Genomic DNA, 19,765 nt, shown 5'->3' with positions numbered 1-19,765 from the left:
TATTTCTAGATTCCATAAGTACCCACTCTATTGTGTACCTAGAGGTAAAACTAAGATATTGCACAATATTGGCAAAATATGGCAGAAATCGCTCCAGTGGATAAGTAATAAAACGAAGTTTATAGGCACTTTATAAAAAAAAATGTCTAAAGAAACAGATAAATTTTTAAAACAATTATGAATAAAGTACATTCTGGAATCGTTAATAAGTCATTTTGAAATATTTCGCCGTGTTTAGTAATCAATAGTATCGGGAAACGCGGTGGCAAGACGTAGAATTCCATAGCCGTTGATTATCAAAGACAAAACAATTAAATATATGAAATTCTCTGTATGAAATTAGTTTTCATACAGAGAATATCCAAATAACCCTTTTTTGTGTATAAAAACATATCGGCTTTTTGGTTAAGATGTGGTGTGATATGATTTGTATTTTTTTATGAAACACTAATATGAGGCATGAAGGAATTACAAAATTTAAATAAAATATATTGAAGTGCTTTTAGTTGGTATTACTATAAACTGCACGTGTTAGTTCATCTTCTGCCATGTTTGTGCTAAAAATACTTTATTCAACTTCTCGAAGCAAGCTGTAGCTTTTTGTAGGAAATATGATATCTGATTATAATATTGTCAATATTTCTTTTTTCATTTTTTACAAATAAAAACTTGTGTGAATACCGCACCAGAGTCATACAGTCCTAACCGCTCCCGTCTGGAGCCAGTGAGACTATGGCATCCTCAAAGGAGACCTCAAAGGAGATGACGAGGAGGAAGGTGGGAGAGTACCTAGCTATTCAGATATAACCAAACACTAATTGTAAAATAGTGCAAATTAATTTTAGTAAAATTTATTTGAACCCGCGACCTTCGGATTGCTAGTCGAGAGCCACCTCAAGTAGTTTGATATGTTTGGTGACTTAGCAGGAGTGCCCGGGTTTATGGGGTGAGGTTTGTTCGGTTCTTGGCGGCGGATGCGCTTGCCTACCAAATGCGTGGTGGGCCGGATCGATTAATCCTCTTTCAACGCATCGCCTTGCAACGCAGTAGGAGACTTGGATTCTTATGTTTATCACTCGAACACACTGACCCCCAGATTACTACCCACCCATCATACCTATTTCCTTCCCAGAACTCACTCTCATTCCTTTCTTTCAAAATACCCCCAACACAGCATTCACAAAGATGACATAGGCCTTGAGGGTTACGATTTTCCTTAGGGCCTCCTGTGTGGAGACGATGTAAAAAAATACAAAAAATAAACAACTTTCTCGCTAAATCGTTGGCGGTGACTAATGGTAGGGGTATTGGTTATCTAATAAATGGTTCCCGGGGCGGCGGTACACATAATTGTAATAGTTCTCGAGGGCTCTGATGTACAGACATTATGGCTCCTGTTGATTGACGAACATATACTAAAACATCGTTGGTTGGAATCGGTGCTTGAAATGACTTTAGCCATGTTTAGTAAAAAACAAATTGGAATTAATTTTTCAGCAATTTCAATTTAAAATTTGAAAGATTAAATTCTCACCAATCTAATCGCCGCAATTTTAATAGGCACATATTATGGATATTACGCTTTGTTTCAACTTAATCATTACAAGAAACTTACGTCGGGAGAGATGGTAAAAGATACATTATAATAAAATTTGATTCAATCAATGTTCAAAACTTCTCTTATAAAATGACTTACACAAATCTCACCCCATGAACCCGGGCACCCCTGCTAAGTCACGAAACGTAGTAAATGATGCATTAAAGTTACATTTTTGTTTAATCAAGTTCAAAAGGTTTTTTAAGCATGGATTTGACGTTTGCGAAAGTTCCATTTCAATATAAATACGCGTGAGGCAGTCTATCCTCTTTAAGTACAGAGTCATTTTCATAGAATATGGATGTTCTAACGGAATCTAAAAAGTACCACAACGCGCGCGAAATTGGCGGTTACAAGTTACAACACATACAAGCGGTCAAGTTTGTCTGAAATATATAGATCAACAAAATAAATCGTGTAAAATGTATATGCGACCGAAAAATCGGCGTGGCTTACAGCTAAATCTCGATGACACAAGTTGATCTGTAGGGATTTACATATGTATGCCAGCTTGGGTAATGGATCAACATATCCGGGGTGGATCAACAAATGCAAACGGATCAACATATACCTGGCGTACCGTCGCGCGAGATCAACATAGTACGAGAGGGGATAAATATATATATATATATATATATATATATATATATATATATATATATATATATATATATTTGTATAAAGCATACTTTGAGCCACATTATATACACTTTTTTTTTAATGCCATTTTGTTTAATTTTGTTTATTTATATAATATATACTCACATTCCATAGCCAGATCCATAGATCAGGGTAAAAAATGCCTTGGAATATTCCTAAATCTGACAAAAGCGTTTGACACAATTCACAACCACCAAAACCTGTTCAATAAACTAAAATATATCGGAATCACGGAAACAGAACTCAAATTAATTGAAAGCTACACGGAAAATCGCACCCAATATACCTCAATAGAAAACACTTGTAGTGACAAGGAACAAGTATCCCACGGAGTACCACAAGGCAGCGTACTTGGCCCAATCCTATTCCTTATTTATATTAACGATCTATGTCACCTCCAAATAGACGGGGAAATTAAAATCTGTGCTGATGACACTGTGTTACTTTTTAAGGCCACTGACTGGAACACACTAATCACAAAAGCTGAAGTTGGCCTAAATATTATAAAAAAATGGCTTGACTCTAACTTATTAACTTGAAATATAGATAAGACTAAATTCATAACCTTCAGCATAAACTCGAGAGGTCAACCCTCCAAAAACATCTACCTTAAAATACATTCCTGTCACTCAGCGAGCACCCCATGTAATTGTCCTTCAATCATACAAACGGAAAATATCAAATATCTTGGTATTTACTTTGACCGTTATTTAAAATGGGACAGACATAAAGAGTCGTTTGAAGGAAAACTAAACAAGTTAATTCACTTTTCCAAAAACGTGAAAAATATACTAAACATATATGATATTAAGAATATATATATACGGCATTATTGCCTGGGGATATGCCAGTAAAAAATAAATAGACACACTGTATTAAGCTCAGAAAACCTTAATAAAAGTAATAATAATAATAATAATAATAATATTTTATTCCAGGATGTGGGGAGGAAGGACAACTATGCAGGGTGTGGTCTTGAGTGCGCTTGGGCCCAGCGCTCACTCAGGAGTGGCGCTTGGTGCTGGTAGGCTGCGGTCACCAACGTGTTGGCGGAGGCCATTAGCCGCATCCTGGCTCCAGTGACCCGGTGTCTCATCAGGCCGGCAAATCCATGCAGTCCTAGTTCCGTGAACATCGTCGATGCGCTGCTGTATCGTCGGTATCCAAATATTATTCTACAGGCGTCATTGTATTGAATTCGGAGTCGTTCCATCGAGCAAGTTCGGTAGTGACACCATGTCTCACACGTATACAGGCCAGTACAGAATGCGTTGAATAGTATTTTTTTAACGGTATTGCTGCGTTTGCAAAATCTGCGGGCAATCATATTGGACACTATGCTTAGGCTTCTCCTTTGTCGTTCGATATCGCCATCGTCCGATAGGTCTTCATTAATAATGTGCCCCAAGTATTTCACGTTTGAACATGTTTTTATTTTTGCCTCGTTAAGGTATACGGGGAGCATCTTACTTGTATCTTGTCTTTTTCCGTGGTGGAACGCAATCAATTCCGTCTTCTTCGGGTTGTACATCATATTTTGCTGTTTTCCATATTCTTCACAAATGTTTAGGAGTAATCTTAATCCCTTGATCGACGGAGCTAGGAGTATCATGTCGTCCGCGTAGCTTATATGATTCATACATATACTGTTAACACGACAGCCCGCTCTGATATCCAGGCGACTTGATAACTCGTCCATGTATACATTAAATAGAATGGGGGACATGCACCCTCCTTGCCTTACTCCTGACCGCAAATATATCGGCTGGGAGTATGTACTTGCCCACCGTACAACATTTTCCTGCTGGGAGTGCCATCGGGATAGTATGTTTATAAATAAGGTAGGTATATTCCTAGCTTTCAATTTATCCCATAATGTCTTATGACAGACCCTGTCGAAGGCTTTACTTAGGTCTAAGAAGCACCCGTATACGGTAGTTTTTCGTTTCTTGTAGAATTCTATTATTTTCTTTGCAGTATATATTGCCATATTAGTGGATAATCTACATTTAAATCCCATCTGGTTATCTTTAGACATAAGTTTATCATGTATCTCATTTAGTATTACCCTTTCAAATAATCTTGCAGTTATAGTTGCTAAAGATATTGGCCGGTAATTGCTGGAGTTAGTCATGTCAGGCTGTCCCGATTTCAGGATTGGAGTTATAATCGTTTTCGTCATTGCACCCGGTATATGGTTGTGTTTAAGTATTGCGTTGAACAGTATGTTTAGTAGTTTGGGTTTAGGTATCTACCTCCGTATTTAATGTGTTCAATACTTAGATTATCGTGTCCCGGAGACTTACCAGCCTTGGTGCCTGTTATGGCCTTCATTATACTATTTTCAGATAAGTAAACGTTTTGTCCATCATATTCCATAATATCAGGGACAGACAGTACTTCATTTCCGGAAATATCTGCAAAGGTTCTTCTAAAAGTATTAGCAATTTCCTCCGTGTTTGTGGACCCATCAATTTGGCTGGCGATTCGATTTTTTGGTTTGATCAGGTTGTTGCTTTTCTTCCAGAATTGGGCAAACTGCTTTGTGTCAAGTGATTTTACGATATCATCCATTTTTGTTTGTTCAGAAGAGCTTTGGCAGTGTTTAAGAGCTATTTTGAACTCCTTCCTTTTTCGTTTTCTTTCATCCGCAATGGGACCATGTAATGGTCTCCCATTCTTAATCCACTCCATCAACGCCGATCTGGAATTTTCGTAGTGTTCCTTAACTTGTTGATTCCACCCAGCAATGTCACGATGTGTTTTTGGATTGCTTTGATCGTTTTCCCGATGAAATACGGTATTGGCAGCCCTACTTAAGGCTTCAACGATGTCTGTGTATATATTTTCGATGTTTTGTATATGGTCGCATCTGTCACATATAGAATCCGAATTACAAATGGATTCGGAGTGTCTTTGATAGATCACACTAAGTAATGCTTCTGCTACAGACGTATATTCACTGATTTTCTTATTATTATTCCTTTTCCATATTATGTTATTAGGCTGTTGTGGAATATTAAAAATAGTTGCAGGTAATTTTTCAGCAGCGATTACGATTGTAATACTTAAAGTACCTATACAAACACCCACTTCAACCATATTAAAAAAATTCCCAGTGTTGAAGATTCAAAAATTATATTCAAAACAAATACTTACTTTCCTTTACAAGAACCTAAACACATTTAAAACTTCACAAATTTCTCGCAATACTAGAACAAGACATGCACACCAACTACTAATAGGTACCAAAAACCATCACATCCTTTGGACAAAAACACTACAGATTCCAGGCTATAAAACTATACAATTCACTTCCAACAAATATAAAACTTATAGAATACAAAAAAAAACACATATGGAACTGGCTACAATCCTTTTGATATTTAATTTTGTTATATTTTAAATTTGTTCTTGTTAAAACTATGTAAAAATCGATATTGTATTTTAATTTTTATTGTTTCTCTGTCTAACTAATCTCCACTGTATTGTTTACTATTTTATAACTTTACAATTGAAAAAGTCCTCCACAACACAGGTGAACTCCTAGCGCGGAGGACAATATACTATACATTTGTCATACAAATATAGTATAGTCTCAGCAAAATATTGTGGTGATGATGGATGATCATGCTTGATAGTGGGTAATTTATTGGCAGCTACTGCCCGTTGCCAACTGCACCATGACTCTGGTCAGATCGGGCACTTCTCGTGTTGAGGTTTTTGTCCGTTGAGCAATAACGATAATATGTGGCTCGACGGGATCACATTTTTTCTTAATTGCTAAGCCATAATAAACTGTCAACTTGTCGATAATTTTACCACTAAGTTTGCCTTTTCCACCAAAAGTTTTTTTTCGTACTTTTTTCGTTTTTATTATCAACTGTTTCCACATTTTTATTCACGCAATCTCGGTGTCACGTGCCCATTCTCTTCTGTACGTGTCCAATACATTTTTTCTTCATAACTTCTTGATCGCCGTCAGGTGAACCTTTTAAAACCCCCGAATACGTTTTGGAGTCACCGTCTCCGCTCTGACACGTCTTTACAAATATGCGTGTAACTTCGAAAATAATAGCCGGATTAACTTGAAATTTTCTGTGTATGTACTTAAATAAATGTTCATTGCGAAAATGAAATAAAAACATTCGTGTTTTTGAAAATTCTAACTGTATATAACCCAGTTATTAAGTCGGCATTCCAGATTTTCTTATTCTTTCCGGTGTGCGACGGTTCCTCTCGTGTCCGTCCCCAACATTTGCTCGATTCAAGCCTGAATAATTTAGATAATTTGAAAAATTGTGGTTGATTTTGTAGATATTTATGTATTGTCTTATACAAACCTAGTATTCATTCAACTATTTCTACACTAGTAGATATTTCTTTTAATTATGTATTGTTTAACTGCACTTCTATTAACAACTGTATCACTTGCAACAAAATTTTTGTGTACACATTACTTGTTCTGTAATCACTTTATTGTATCACTCTATTGTAAAAGCCATTTTATGGCGTTTAAATAAATAAATAAAATAAAATAAATAAATATTGCAAGGGTAAATTGTTGATATATGTGTGAAATTCTCTTCAGCCGTGCTGTGAGCAAAATTTGCCAGTAGGTAGATAAAATACTTAACTTATTACAAATTACAATAAGAATTCTTTTAAATTTACATTTTACTCAAGACAATGGTTGAGAAAAAAGTAGTTTCGTTGCAAGCCCGACGTGAGCGAATAGTATCCAGAATTCATATCACGCAAATTCTTAAAGCGAGCATTTACGATGATAGTAAGGAAAATTACACATTTATTGTTAGATGTGAAAAGACAAAAGATTGGTTACCAAAATTTTAAAAAGTTCAAAACGAGATTGAATAACAATTACATTAAATTAAAGAATACTAGAACTTAACATTGGATTAAAGAAATGTCAGAATTATGAACGATTGCGAATAATGTCGATGTACGTATTTTGAGATAATGCAAATGAAAAATGTTTTCATTAGTACTATCAAGTCTTATAAACGACATCAAAGGATGTTATCTCTTAAGACCGTTATCTCTTGTCAGTAATTACAGGGCCGGCACTTTATAGGGGACCCACCACTTTCCAAACGGGCATTATAAGGAAACATATGGGTTCCTCCTTCACCGCACAAAATAGAGTCTTCAACTCTATTTTTTGTTGTTGAACGAAGTTACATTTATTTTGAACTATTCTAGACCCTCCAAAGTCTCTTCATACGGGGTTGTTGAGCAGCACGCAAGTACTTACATTAACATAAACAAAGACAAGATAAGTTTAAACAGCATTCCATTGAAGAATTCACCTGAAATAGATAATCTTATAATACAAAAAAATGGTGTTAGTAACAATTAACGCAAAATAAAAGCTGCAACCCTTCGTAACAGTCTTCTGGGTAAAAGCCGTAAAAGTGTATAAAAATGTAAAACAAGTATTTAGGGGGCCGACAGACGTAGCTATAAAAGATCAAAAGTTATTTGGCTTGGCGTATTTCGGCATATCGCTCGCCATACATTTCAATTGGAAATGTACGGCGAGCGATATGCCGAAATACGCCAAGCCAAATATCTTTTGATCTTTTATAGCTACGTCTGTCGGCACCATTACAGTGATAACAGTAGAAAATGAAATGTATTCAATAGAGAAGAGAAAAATAAGAAAATAGTAGCCAGAGAAGGTATTCCACTAATCGAAGGCCAGTCCCAATGAGAATGAACCTGATTGCTAACGATACCCGACGTCTGCGCCTTTTAGCCCGCTTCCCCATTGTGCCTCGACGAAATGTTAGTGGTGGAGAGGGGATTCCTCCATGTCATTGGGAGAGGCGCGGGCGGGTACAAGGAGTACGCTCTGAGCATTCGCCGGGTGATATGCACGGACAGGGTCATCTCAAAAAAAACTTCAAGAGCACTCAAACTCCACTTGGAATATGAAAATTCAGGAGATAAATCCACAGGACGGCTCCCTATAGAAATTATTCAAAACTCTCAAAGCCACCCCCTCCACAAACCACCCCATTCATGCTGAAAACGGTCTCGTTTTCGACGAACAAGACAATGCGGAGGCGTTCGCTGACAGTCTTGAAATTCAATTCAGCCCCAGTTTTAAACACGCCGACCTAGACAATATTGCAAATGTCAACTGCCAAATAAATAACGTTTTAAATCACCTCCCCAATACAAATACCCACTTCATACCCTGGCCGAAGTTATCCGTGCCATAAAAAGCCGGAAAAATAAAAAAGCTCCCGGCCCCGACGGCGTCACAAACTTCGCTCTAAAAGCCCTCCCCCAAAAAGCAATACTAGCAATAGTAAATCTAATCAACACCGCACTCAGACTACGCTATTTCCAGAAAAGCTGGAAACACGCGCACGTCATCGTTCTCCCAAAACTGGGAAGGATCTTTTCCCAGTTTTCTTCTGCGAAAATCAGCGTCCGATCAGTCTTCTTTCAAATATTGGAAAAATATATGAAAAATGAAGAGCAACACGGCTTTAGAGTCAAACACTCCACCCTCCACCAACTCCTCAGTCTCCGAAATTATCATCGAAGGCTTCAACTCCAAGCGATCAACTGGCGCCATCTTCCTGGAAATAGCCAAACGCTTTCGATAAAGTATGGATAAACGGCCTACTTTTCAAACTCCACGAAACAGGCATCGATACCCAACTACTCGGTGTCTTTAAATCATTTCTACGACTACGTACTTTTCAAGTAAAATACGGAAGCGCTCTCTAAAAAAACGACTGCAGGGGTCCCGCAAGGGTCTCTGCTTTCTCCCATCCTCTTCAATGTCTACACTCACGACATTCCCCTCTCAGAAAATCCAAAATTTCATAAAACTCTGTTCGCCGATGACACCACGGTTATGGTAAGATACTGTTCATCTAGGATGGTCACCTACCGACTACAAATTAATATCGACTTCAAGATTGGTACGATAGATGGCGTATAGACGTGAATTCCTCAAAGAGCGTGACCGTCTTTTTCTCCCGTATAAAGGGCGGCTTGACTCCGAGAGAGGAAATAACGATGTACGACCAGGTGATACCGTGGCAAAAAACGGTCAAATATCTTGAAGTGACCCTTGAAAAACGACTAAGATGGACGACTCATATAAAAAAACACCTTAAATAAAACTAGGAAGTCGTCCAACGCTTTATACCCCCAAATTCAAAACAAACTTCTAATCTACAAAACTCAAGTACGCCCCATCATGACTTACGCCCCATCATGACTTACGCCTCACCAATATGGGGTACGAACGCAAACGTCTTGCATCATTCCAGAATACCACACTTAGAAGAAACACCAAAAGTCCTTGGTTTGTCCGAATAGTAGTATTAACTCAGGCACGAAAATCCCCCCACTGACAACCCACATGGTACTCATAGAATTAGCCAAATCCTTCTACTCGAAACTTCCTATGCACCCAAACCCGAGCATAGCATGTCTCGGGCTTTCAAGTCCAGATTATAATCCCACATATCCATTCCCAGTCACTATTATATTCCCCCTATATTTTTGATGAGTGGAGTCAAATAAAAAACTACATAGCAACCAAATATACAAAAAATATAGTATAAAATCACAATATAATTGAAAAAAAAAAAACATATATTTAAATCAAATTTAAAAAATACCAACAGTCAAAAAAATATATATGCAAAACAGATAGTATTTTAGCCCTATAAGTTGCGATAGGCTGCCCACTCATCGGGTAGAAAAAAACCATCCCTTAGGTACTTACTTTACCTCAGTTCTTGAGATATGGGGATTGATTTCCCAACATTCATGCTAGCACAATAGGATATTATCACATTCTACAAAAGAGAAAAAGAGAGTGTTTGAAAGAGAGAGTACGAAAACGGTGTGCAATATAATTGTGAATGAGGAATACTTGGAGCAGGTGGATGAGTTTGTGTATTTAGGAAGTATGTTCACGAGAGATGGGAAGGCTGACAGAGATATTGAAAGAAGGGTAAATGAAGGTAATTCCGTTAATGGAGGACTGAACGCCGTTGGCGCTAACAAAAAATTGTCCAAAGAAGCGAAGTTAGCAGTCCACAACGGAGTGCTGGTACCTACCTTGATGTATCGAAGTGAGGCATGGAACTGGCAAAGAAAGGATGAAAGTAGATTAAATGCTGTTGAAATGAGATCCCTGAGGCGTATGTGTGGTAAAACCATGTTTGATCGTGTGAGGAATGTGGAGATCCGCAAAGAGTGCAAGGCTGATTTAAGCGTAATGAGTAAGATTAAGAAAGGGACGCTTAGATGGTTTGGGCATGTAGAGCGAATGAGCGAAGATAGGAGTGTAATGAGGATATATGTTGCAAATGCGAATGGTAGCAGAAGTCGGGGACTCCCGAGGAAGACATGGCACGATCAAGTGAATCAGATACTCGAGTCGGGCCATGTCAAGAGTCAGAATAATAGAAGAGTTTGTATGAGACGATGTATGAATGTGAATGAGGCAAGATGTGTGTGCCAAGACCGAGTTGTTTGGCGGTCCGTCCTCTCTGCCTACACCTGCGGGGAAACGGCGTGATGGTTAGTTAGTTAGAAAAAGGTTAGTTAGTTAAAAAGGTTCGTTAAAAACGTTGTTATCTGCCAATAAGGATAATAACGTTAATTGTCCGTTATATCGAGGTTCATATTTTCATTAGAAATGTGCATCTTTTACATCTTTAAGTCCCCATCAAAGGGGGGACAAAAATAAAAATTTAAACAATTGTTTCGATTGAATCAAAACTTACATGACAGGTTTGTAATAAAAAACACCATTCAATGTTACACATTGCCACCGAACCATCGGGCGATTGGTGCAACCCTGACGGCAACAACGGTCCCGAGTGATTCTACCATTCTGTTGGGGACAATACAGCTTGATGCACGGAACCAATATATAAATATAGTACCGATACGTGCCCTCGAAGATGGTGGGTGCCAAGCCTCTTTGATTACGGAAAGACGTGCCAAGCGGTCCACTTAACACAGAAGTTACCAATTTTTTTTGCCCCGTAGACCACTTGTCAAAAATGTTTTTTTCCGTAGTCGCCCTGCCCCCCTGCCTGTCGAATATTGAATTTTCCTAAAACTATTAACGTCCCATGCGATAATCATTTTTTTTTCGTAAAAAGATTCCCTTCCCTTGCCTGCTTTACAACCGGGTGGCGATATAGTTCCTCTGTTTTGCATTGTGCAGACAGGGGCGCACTTGTGAGGTATTACACCAAATGAAAATGGAGTAGGATAAGCAACGGGAAATTCTTTCTGTAGCTGGCCCTACAGAACTACCCCTTAAGTTCTTTGTTAGCGCTTATTCCGATCAGTTCTTCTTGTCATATGATATCCGATTCTTCAACATTCCATTTCCATAGTCAAAATGTGCTGAAACTTAGTTTTGAAGTCTGTGTGAAGTACATTTAAATGTTGAACGTCATTATTACCCTGGACGTTTTTCAAAAACAATTTGGGGAACTAGGAAAAATGTGCAATGTTTTGGTTCGTTCGGTCAAAAGGAACGTAGACTCTATATACCTCAATAAACAAGTTTACGGTATATAAAGCTACAAATATCAAATAAGTAATTTCTCAGTCTATTATTAGTATTACGTAAACTGTGTTATTTGTATTAGGTGTATTGTGTCATTTACGAACTCTTAAATATTGAGTTGAGGTAAATGGGGGTCCGCTCGCATGTACCTCCATTTGAATCTCGTGGACCCCCAAATTTTTTTCTCCTTTCACATAGCCCCCAGCAAGCCGATATCGACCCCTGGGTGTCCATATAGACCACTTTGGGAACCTCTGACTTAACAGTTTAAGAAAATACAGTATAAATTATGGTCGAAATGTTTTATGAAACCTCAAAATAAAAAAGGCCTATTCTTCAATGTCAAACTGTTGTGATTACGGCAATCACTTCTGATCATCCGTCGTATTATTTACCATCGAGTGTGACGTCACAATTTAATCATTTAAAATTAGCTAATGAATTATATGGAAATTCGGGCCCAATATACATTATTTTAGGTGCCGACGTATACTGGGATATATTTAATAGTGGGCATGAAATAATTCACGGCTATCCTTGTGATATAGAAAGCGTACTCGGTTACATTAGTATGAATGACAAGAAGAGCTAAGAAGAAACAATAAGAGCCAAGAAGAGACAAGAATAGATAAGAAGAACCATAAAGAGACGAGATGAGTCAAAAGGAGACAAGAAGAGCCGAAAATAGATAAGAAGATCCAAGGAGATTGGAGAAGAGGCAAGACGAAGGAAGACATAAATAGGGAAAAAATCAACGCTTTCATCAATCTCTTTATTTCTGCCCATCCTAAAGTCCAATATTAGCTTATTAGGTTCCCGTGCATACCGGTCGATTAAACTCCAACCACATTTCCATCATCAGACCACGTGTTTCAAGTCCTAACAAATCAGTGCCCCCTGGTGTATCGATCGCACCGAGACAAGATTACGTCTAAAAGGGATCCAAATGATAATCTAGTCTCCTTCAACGGAAGCAATCTTCCGAACAGGCCTTCCATTGATATGCTTGGTGTAACTATAAGTGACCAGCTCAGGTACGGGGGCTCCATCGAAGCCAGAGTAAAGTTGGCCTCTCAGAAGCTGGGCGTACTGTACAGGGCCCGCAGATACTTTAATAGTACACAACTGCTAACCCTGTACAAATCGCAAGTGCGCCCTACTGTCGAATTTGGCAGCCATCTCTGGTCCGGAGCCCCTAAATACCGGAAAAAAACCCTTGACTCTGTGCAAAAACGGGCGGTCCGTTTGATAGATTCCCCAATCTTAACAAACGGACTGCAATCTTTAGAGCACAGGCGTCGGGTAGGTATGCTGTCCTTGTTCTATCGGTATTACAATGGAAGATGCTCTGAGGAACTAGCGTCATTGATCCCTTCGGCACCGGTGCGTAGTCGGGATACACGCCAAACGCGCGCCCAACATTTGTACACGGTTGATATTTGTCACATGAGAACGGGTCTCTTCTACGATTCGTTCTTAAGTTCAACAGCTCGGCTGTGGAACGAACTGAGGGCCCTGAGGGAAATTATTTTCTTCAGGGCCTCCTGTGTGGAGCTAATATAAAAAAAAAGACTATGCTACTGGCTGGGGTGGTTGAGTCGTATCGTCTAAGTTGATAAAACTTTTGTATCGTGAAGTGATCTGTGTTTCACAATAATAATTAATTGACAAACAACTATTAAAATTAAGTATTTTTTAAGTAACTTAGTATTGTTAGGTGACCAGATCTGATCAATGGTGGTAGGTACCTACTTTTAATCTTCTTCTCCCATCCCCATTCCTTCATTATTACAACGGGGATGTCACTGTTCATAGTCCCCAATGTATCTGGGCGGTTTGGGTCTCTTGCGCAGTATTCGCTTAAAAATACTACCAAATTCAAAAAGTTAATTTATCAGCAGGCAAAATCATTATCATTAGAAGTTACGGGAAAACATTCCTTAAAGTTATTAGAAGCAATGTGTAGTAAATATACACCACAGATGAGGAATGGTTAAAGAATTATCAATGTGGTTATAGCCAAACTTTGATAATTCTTTTGTGGTGTTTTTGGAGTTTCGATCTGAGAGTTTTCCCCACAAGTTTCATGCTTAAGGAACAAGCAGCAAGAAAACTTTTTTTTCCATGAAGTGTTGAATCATTTAAATTTACCGTTATTTATATTAATAGAACGGCGTTACTTGCGCCTTGCAATTTTTACCTCATGTGGGCATTAAAAATATGACCTGGCTGTTATAAACATAGGGCCTTACTAATAAACGTATTTTTTTATTTTACACAACTGATATACAACTAACTGATAATGATGTAGAGTAAATGGTTGTATATGAGTTGTGTAAAATTAAAAATACGTTTATTAGTAAGGGGGTTAGATGTCTTCTATTTCTGAGTAGGGAACATAATGTTTCTCAAAAACCCTACAAGAAAAAGCAGTGGGCAGAAAGCAATTTTACACGACTGATTTTATGTATTTACCATTATGGTAAATACAAAATGGAGGATACCCTTACTAATAAACATGTTTTACATTTACACACCTGAGGAACAACAATTATTTATACTATATGGTAAACGGCAGTAGCGGAAAACTTTGAAACACGTCTATTAGTAAGGCCTATGTGTATTATGATGTAAATAAATCGTAAGTGCATAGTTAAATAATATAATATTATGTCATCGGTACGTATGAGTTATAGTTTATAATATTAATTAAAGATCAGACAAAAATAGACCAGTATACATATTGAGGTGTATATGTATGAAATCAACCTAAATTCAAATATGCTACTATGGAATAGGCTGAATTGCCACACGTACACTTCGGAGCGGCGGTACCACGCGCCACTCCAGGCCGCCGCGCAGAAAAGTAAAGTCCGAAAGTAAGGTAACATTTTACAGAGCAGTCCTGATGGCAGAGCCTGGTGCATAAATAAGCCTGATGAAAATTTCTAATTTTAAAATATTTTTCGGGTCGAATTGTTATAGTTCTCGTTCCTACCGTTTTTTTCCAGTAACAGTGGAGCCAGCCACAATCGCTCCCGTGGTACCAACGTACCGTATCAACCATAAATAAACCAATCACGTATCAACTATATTTTTAACCTTTCTGTTGGCTGCATTGAACATAACACGTTTAATTTATGGCGGCAGATAACATTTTCAATTTCAAGTCACACAGAGTAAACAAAAAATGACTTGTACAGTGTTAAAATTTCGTTTATTATGTGAACAATAATATAAATATTAAATAGGTGATGTATTAAAGAAACTCAAAATCTTTTCTTTATAAAATGCCTTTTGAACGCCTGGTACTCAGACTTCATAGCTTTGGTAACCTCGTTTTTCAACAGCTTTATAATGGTGATTATTTCATCTTTGTCTTCGGACTCCCTCGTCAACGTAAGCTTTTCCATAATAGCATAGTCGAGCTCGTCGACTTTGTCCGCATTTTCGATTAAAGCATCAACTTCGCATAGGAACTCTCCGTATATTTTTTTATCAGGCGAATCGGCCGCAGGTGTGGTGGCAACTTCATCACATTGTTCCCAAAGTCTGAGGCATCTCTTTCCATCTTTTAATTTGGCCGTTATCATGAATCCTCTGAATATTCTCCTGCCATTTTCATCATTGAGGACATTCTCTATTTTGTCTGTATAACGGTCCAAATCGGACCGAGTCACACCTTCCAAGTCGCTGCAGCCGCAGGCCGAAAAACATTGCGCCATGTTTTATAGCTGCTCACCTGTCGAAAAAAATAATTAGGTATATACAAATACATTTTAATAGTACCTAAATAGTTCGGATAATATTCGCACATTGTGTAGATGATAAGGTCAAATTGCAATTCTAATCGATAATTGTACCAAAGAAGTGACACTCTATTTACGTCCGAACAAATTACAGAACTTAAGTTCCCAGAAATAAAATGTCAAAATTTATCACTCTAAACCAGTATTTTTATAATTTATCATTATCATTAACATACATACGCAAGGGGTTATAGAACAAATTAATGCAAATCGATAAAGTACACAGTTCGAAAGAAACTAACTAAAATATAACCTTACCTAAATGTATGCTCGTATCCATGATACACAAAACAATTTCCAAGATGTCACATTTTGTGTTATTCTCGTAGAATATGAGTAAGTTTTTTCATAATATCACGTAAATAAAAAACTAATTCAGGAAACACACTGTGTTTTCACCTCGTCTGTTTTGCTGTCAAACGATTATAAATAGAAAATACAAGAGTTCCATCTGCACACATTCCAAGACACTAACGAAAAATTCCGCCAACTTCCGAAATTCAAATGAATAACTTGTTTAATAATGAATTATAGTATTATTAGAAAAGACACGTCAAATACTCGTCCAATGATAGTATTGCAAGCTGCTAAGTCAACAAATATGTAAATTGTAAATATGTATACGAAACTTCAGATTGAACTCTTACGTCACCTCGAAAACACACGGCTGAGAAATAATGACCTTAGAAATATCATGAGAACCGGCATGACACAAGAACAATGGGCCTCCGTGTCGTGTAGAAAATGAGTTCTGAATTTTGAGTACAGATAAAGAGCTCGTTCAGTTCGTGCCCAATGAGTATAAAGGCATGTTTATGTTATTATTATTTTTATGCATCGAAAGAGCTATTTTTTAAAATTGTTTAAGACCAACTATGATTTATTTACGTTCTTCTTTTCATAGCATATAAGCACAAATAATTGCCTTTTGCGAGACAAAATGTAGGTACCTAGGCAGGTACCCACATTTTTTACTCATAATTCTAAAAAAATAGGTATACACCGTCCGGAACTTTGAGTATACATCAATTTGCAGTCAATTTTATGGTGTAACTTTTTCGGATTTGAGCTTTTGTCAGGGCCGGCCCTAAGCCAAACGTCGCGCGTCGCCTGGCGCGAATAAAATTTTGGGGCACCTTGTCAAATCAAGTAGACGCCTGATCACTGTAATTGAATGATTTATATTTTTGTGTAGCGCCGTTTTTATGAACAATAATCTCAAGGGCGATGTGTTAGAACGGAATGCTCCAGTTGCGCCCGTATAGGGACGTTTTTTGTTTAGCTATAGGATCTTGGCGTCAACCCTCCAACAGCGTTCAAGCAGGTTGGAGCCAACGTCATCGAAGCGTAGACCCGGTTCCAAAAGTTTTTTTAACCCAATTGTTGCCGATAAAAAAGTTTAAAAAATACTCAGTTCTAAAAAAAGAGGTGTAGAGTCTCTACGTCATGTAGTGAGTGACTTATTTATGGTGATGTAAATTCAACAGTTTTCTTTTTATACTGCGAGTTTCTGGACACCCTTCATAATTTTTTGTTAGGTAATTTGATATGGTTTGAAAACTTTATTTAGAAAATAAAGGTAAAATTAAATTGCAATAAATATCGGATGTATTGTTGTAGATCTGAGGGTTTATGCGATAGCTCAGTTGGTAGAGAATACCTTTAGATAGCGGAAAGTCCTGAATATCACCAACTTTACTGACCTAAGGTCCTCTGTGTTTTCTAATACAAATGATTCGATTATTCATAAAAAATATTTTCGCAATATTCTTCATCTAAGATTGCGTAGCTTTTAGCTGCAAACTTAAAACCGATGTTTACTCTCATTTAAGAAATTCAGATTTGGTCACTTTTGAAAACTCCTCGCTGAAATCCGGTTCTCTGATTTTTGGTGCAAAACAAAATTAATAATAATATACTAAGGTCAACATGATTTGATTGATCCATCTGTTGTATTTATATAGAAACATAATGAAGGAATCTGTGTTGTCGGTATAGCAGGGAGAATAAGTAGGAATCTGCTTCATGTATAGTACAACATTGGCCCGCCAGAGGCAGGGGCAGGTCGGTAGCGGAATTGACACCGAAACGGCAACACTGTAACTCGGCCATTTTGAATTTTATGTCGTGGTAGAGTAACACGTGTTGGTAAGTGTGTTCAATTTCAGACATTTGACGCGATTTACCATAATTTTTATTTCAAAATTCCTCCGAAACGTGTGTATTCTGTCACTATTACGTTCGTCAGGTGCCTCCACAAGTTCTAACTTAAAATTTTGGTTTTTAGGTTACAATGGTGAATAAAGTAGCAGTCAAGAAGCCGCAGCTCTTCTCCCAGGGGAAGAAGCCAGCGAAAGGCGGCAAGATCCGCGGAAAGGGTCAGAAGAAGAAGATTGCCCTGAAGTTTTCCATCGACTGCACTCACCCCGCCGAAGATAACATCTTCGATGTCGCCAACTTCGAGAAATACCTGAAGGAACGCATAAAGGTCGCTGGAAAGACCAACAATTTTGGCAACCACATTGTCATCTCCAGGGATAAGACGAAGATCGTCGTCAATGCAGGTAATTACACCCGTCAAATATTCTAACCCCAACCTATGAAATCTGTATCACATTCTTTTATTTCTAGAACTCCCCCGACCACTAAAATAATAACCTCAGAGTTTACTGTCACTTCTCCTTTCAACTACTCAGCGTGTTTTATGTTGTGTAATTTCCACCTGAAAGACCGCCCCGTCAAATTTTACTAGCTTTTTCAAGAATCTCAATATTTTGATGACTAAAATTATTCAAGCATCCATACCAAATAATGATTGAAAAGTCACATGTTTTGGTTCTGTTTTAATGTTCCTTATTATGTCTTTAACCCTATTTTCTTGCCAATATTGTAAACTATGTTATCGCTGTCAAATTTGCTGAACTTTAGTGATTGTTTCATTTTCCCGGTACTGATTATGAAATGTCGATTTATTATGTAAAGAAAACATTATTTTATTTATTATTTAGTTTTAACTTTCACCATTATTGGTTTCATTCCTTTTCACATATAACTTTCTGTAAAATTAATTTTTATCTTGACATTATTACAATGAAATGAAGGTTTGTGATTTAATTAAATAATAATAATAAGCATTCTGTGCTCAATATATCCATTTCTATATTATTGGATATTTTTATTTTCTGTTTCATCCTGCCAACATCACGTTTTTGCAACACAATAATTCAGAAAAAATACCCAATTTTTACGACTCGTGTTAAACATGAATTAAATTCTCGATTCTCCTTACTATTCAGGTTGAGTTTTTTTGTTGTTGCTAGTTTTGCTTTTATTATTTTTTTTTGCCGACTACATTTTATTTATCAAATTGTGTACCTGTAATCATTTGGAAAAGAGGCGGCAATGCTTCACTGTTTGTACAGCAAAAGTTTCAAATTTTAGAATCTTTACTCCCTTCACTTCTCGTACTAATAATTTCAAGCAATTATAATGTTTTGAATCGAGTGACTCCCGTTCAATCTCAATATTCCATTTTGGTGTCCACCAATTCCTTTCTATTTTGAAGACAAACGATTTGAAGTAACATTTTGTATCTATTTGTTTGCAGATATCCCCTTCTCCAAGAGGTACCTGAAGTACTTGTCCAAGAGGTACCTGAAGAAGAACAACCTCCGTGATTGGCTGCGAGTAGTCGCCTCAGTGAAGGACGCCTATGAACTCAGATACTTCAATATCAACGCTGGAAGCGACAATGAAGACAATGATGATTAGACACTTCACCACGGTTACAGTACACGGAGTGCTTTGCTCGCCTATACATCCAAAACAAATAACCTTTTTATTTTTACATTATGTTCAATTGTAAACGTTTTGAATGTGTAGTCGAATAAAGCTTTAAAAAACAAATATTTTCTTTTAACTTGTGATTTTATTGATTTACCTTTCCTCGTTTAATTTCACTTTGCGATTATTAAAATACATCTGTGTTTATCGAAGCTATTGGAACTTTCTAGAAATAAATGTGAAGATGTTCAAAGGAATCAAATGTTTAGAAAAAAGTTATATTTACTCAAGTAACATAATAAGTCTGAAAATTTGGTTTTTAATCATCTT

At 37.3% G+C, this 19,765-nt stretch overlaps 2 protein-coding genes across 2 annotated transcripts; one reads left to right on the top strand and one right to left on the bottom strand.

The window, feature by feature from the left end:
* Nucleotides 1–15,047: 15,047 nt before the first annotated feature.
* LOC149419116 (uncharacterized) lies at nt 15,048–16,336 on the bottom strand. Its single transcript, XM_089637685.1, has 2 exons — nt 15,911–16,336; nt 15,048–15,585 (listed from the first exon to the last, which is right to left on the bottom strand). The coding sequence occupies exon 2, from the start codon at nt 15,566–15,568 to the stop codon at nt 15,113–15,115; it is 456 nt and encodes a 151-aa protein (XP_089493811.1). The 5' UTR covers nt 15,569–15,585; nt 15,911–16,336; the 3' UTR covers nt 15,048–15,112.
* Nucleotides 16,337–17,675: 1,339 nt separating this feature from the next.
* LOC149419115 (large ribosomal subunit protein eL22-like) lies at nt 17,676–19,571 on the top strand. The gene is made up of 3 exons (XM_089637684.1): nt 17,676–17,800; nt 17,940–18,216; nt 19,260–19,571. The coding sequence occupies exons 2-3, from the start codon at nt 17,946–17,948 to the stop codon at nt 19,421–19,423; spliced, it is 435 nt and encodes a 144-aa protein (XP_089493810.1). The 5' UTR covers nt 17,676–17,800; nt 17,940–17,945; the 3' UTR covers nt 19,424–19,571.
* Nucleotides 19,572–19,765: the final 194 nt, after the last annotated feature.

This window comes from Hesperophylax consimilis, chromosome 12 (genome assembly GCF_061612785.1).
Source record: "Hesperophylax consimilis isolate HC1 chromosome 12, BYU_Hcon_1.0, whole genome shotgun sequence".
NCBI classification, from domain to species: domain Eukaryota; kingdom Metazoa; phylum Arthropoda; class Insecta; order Trichoptera; family Limnephilidae; genus Hesperophylax; species Hesperophylax consimilis.
This window is presented reverse-complemented; position numbering and strand designations above follow the sequence as displayed.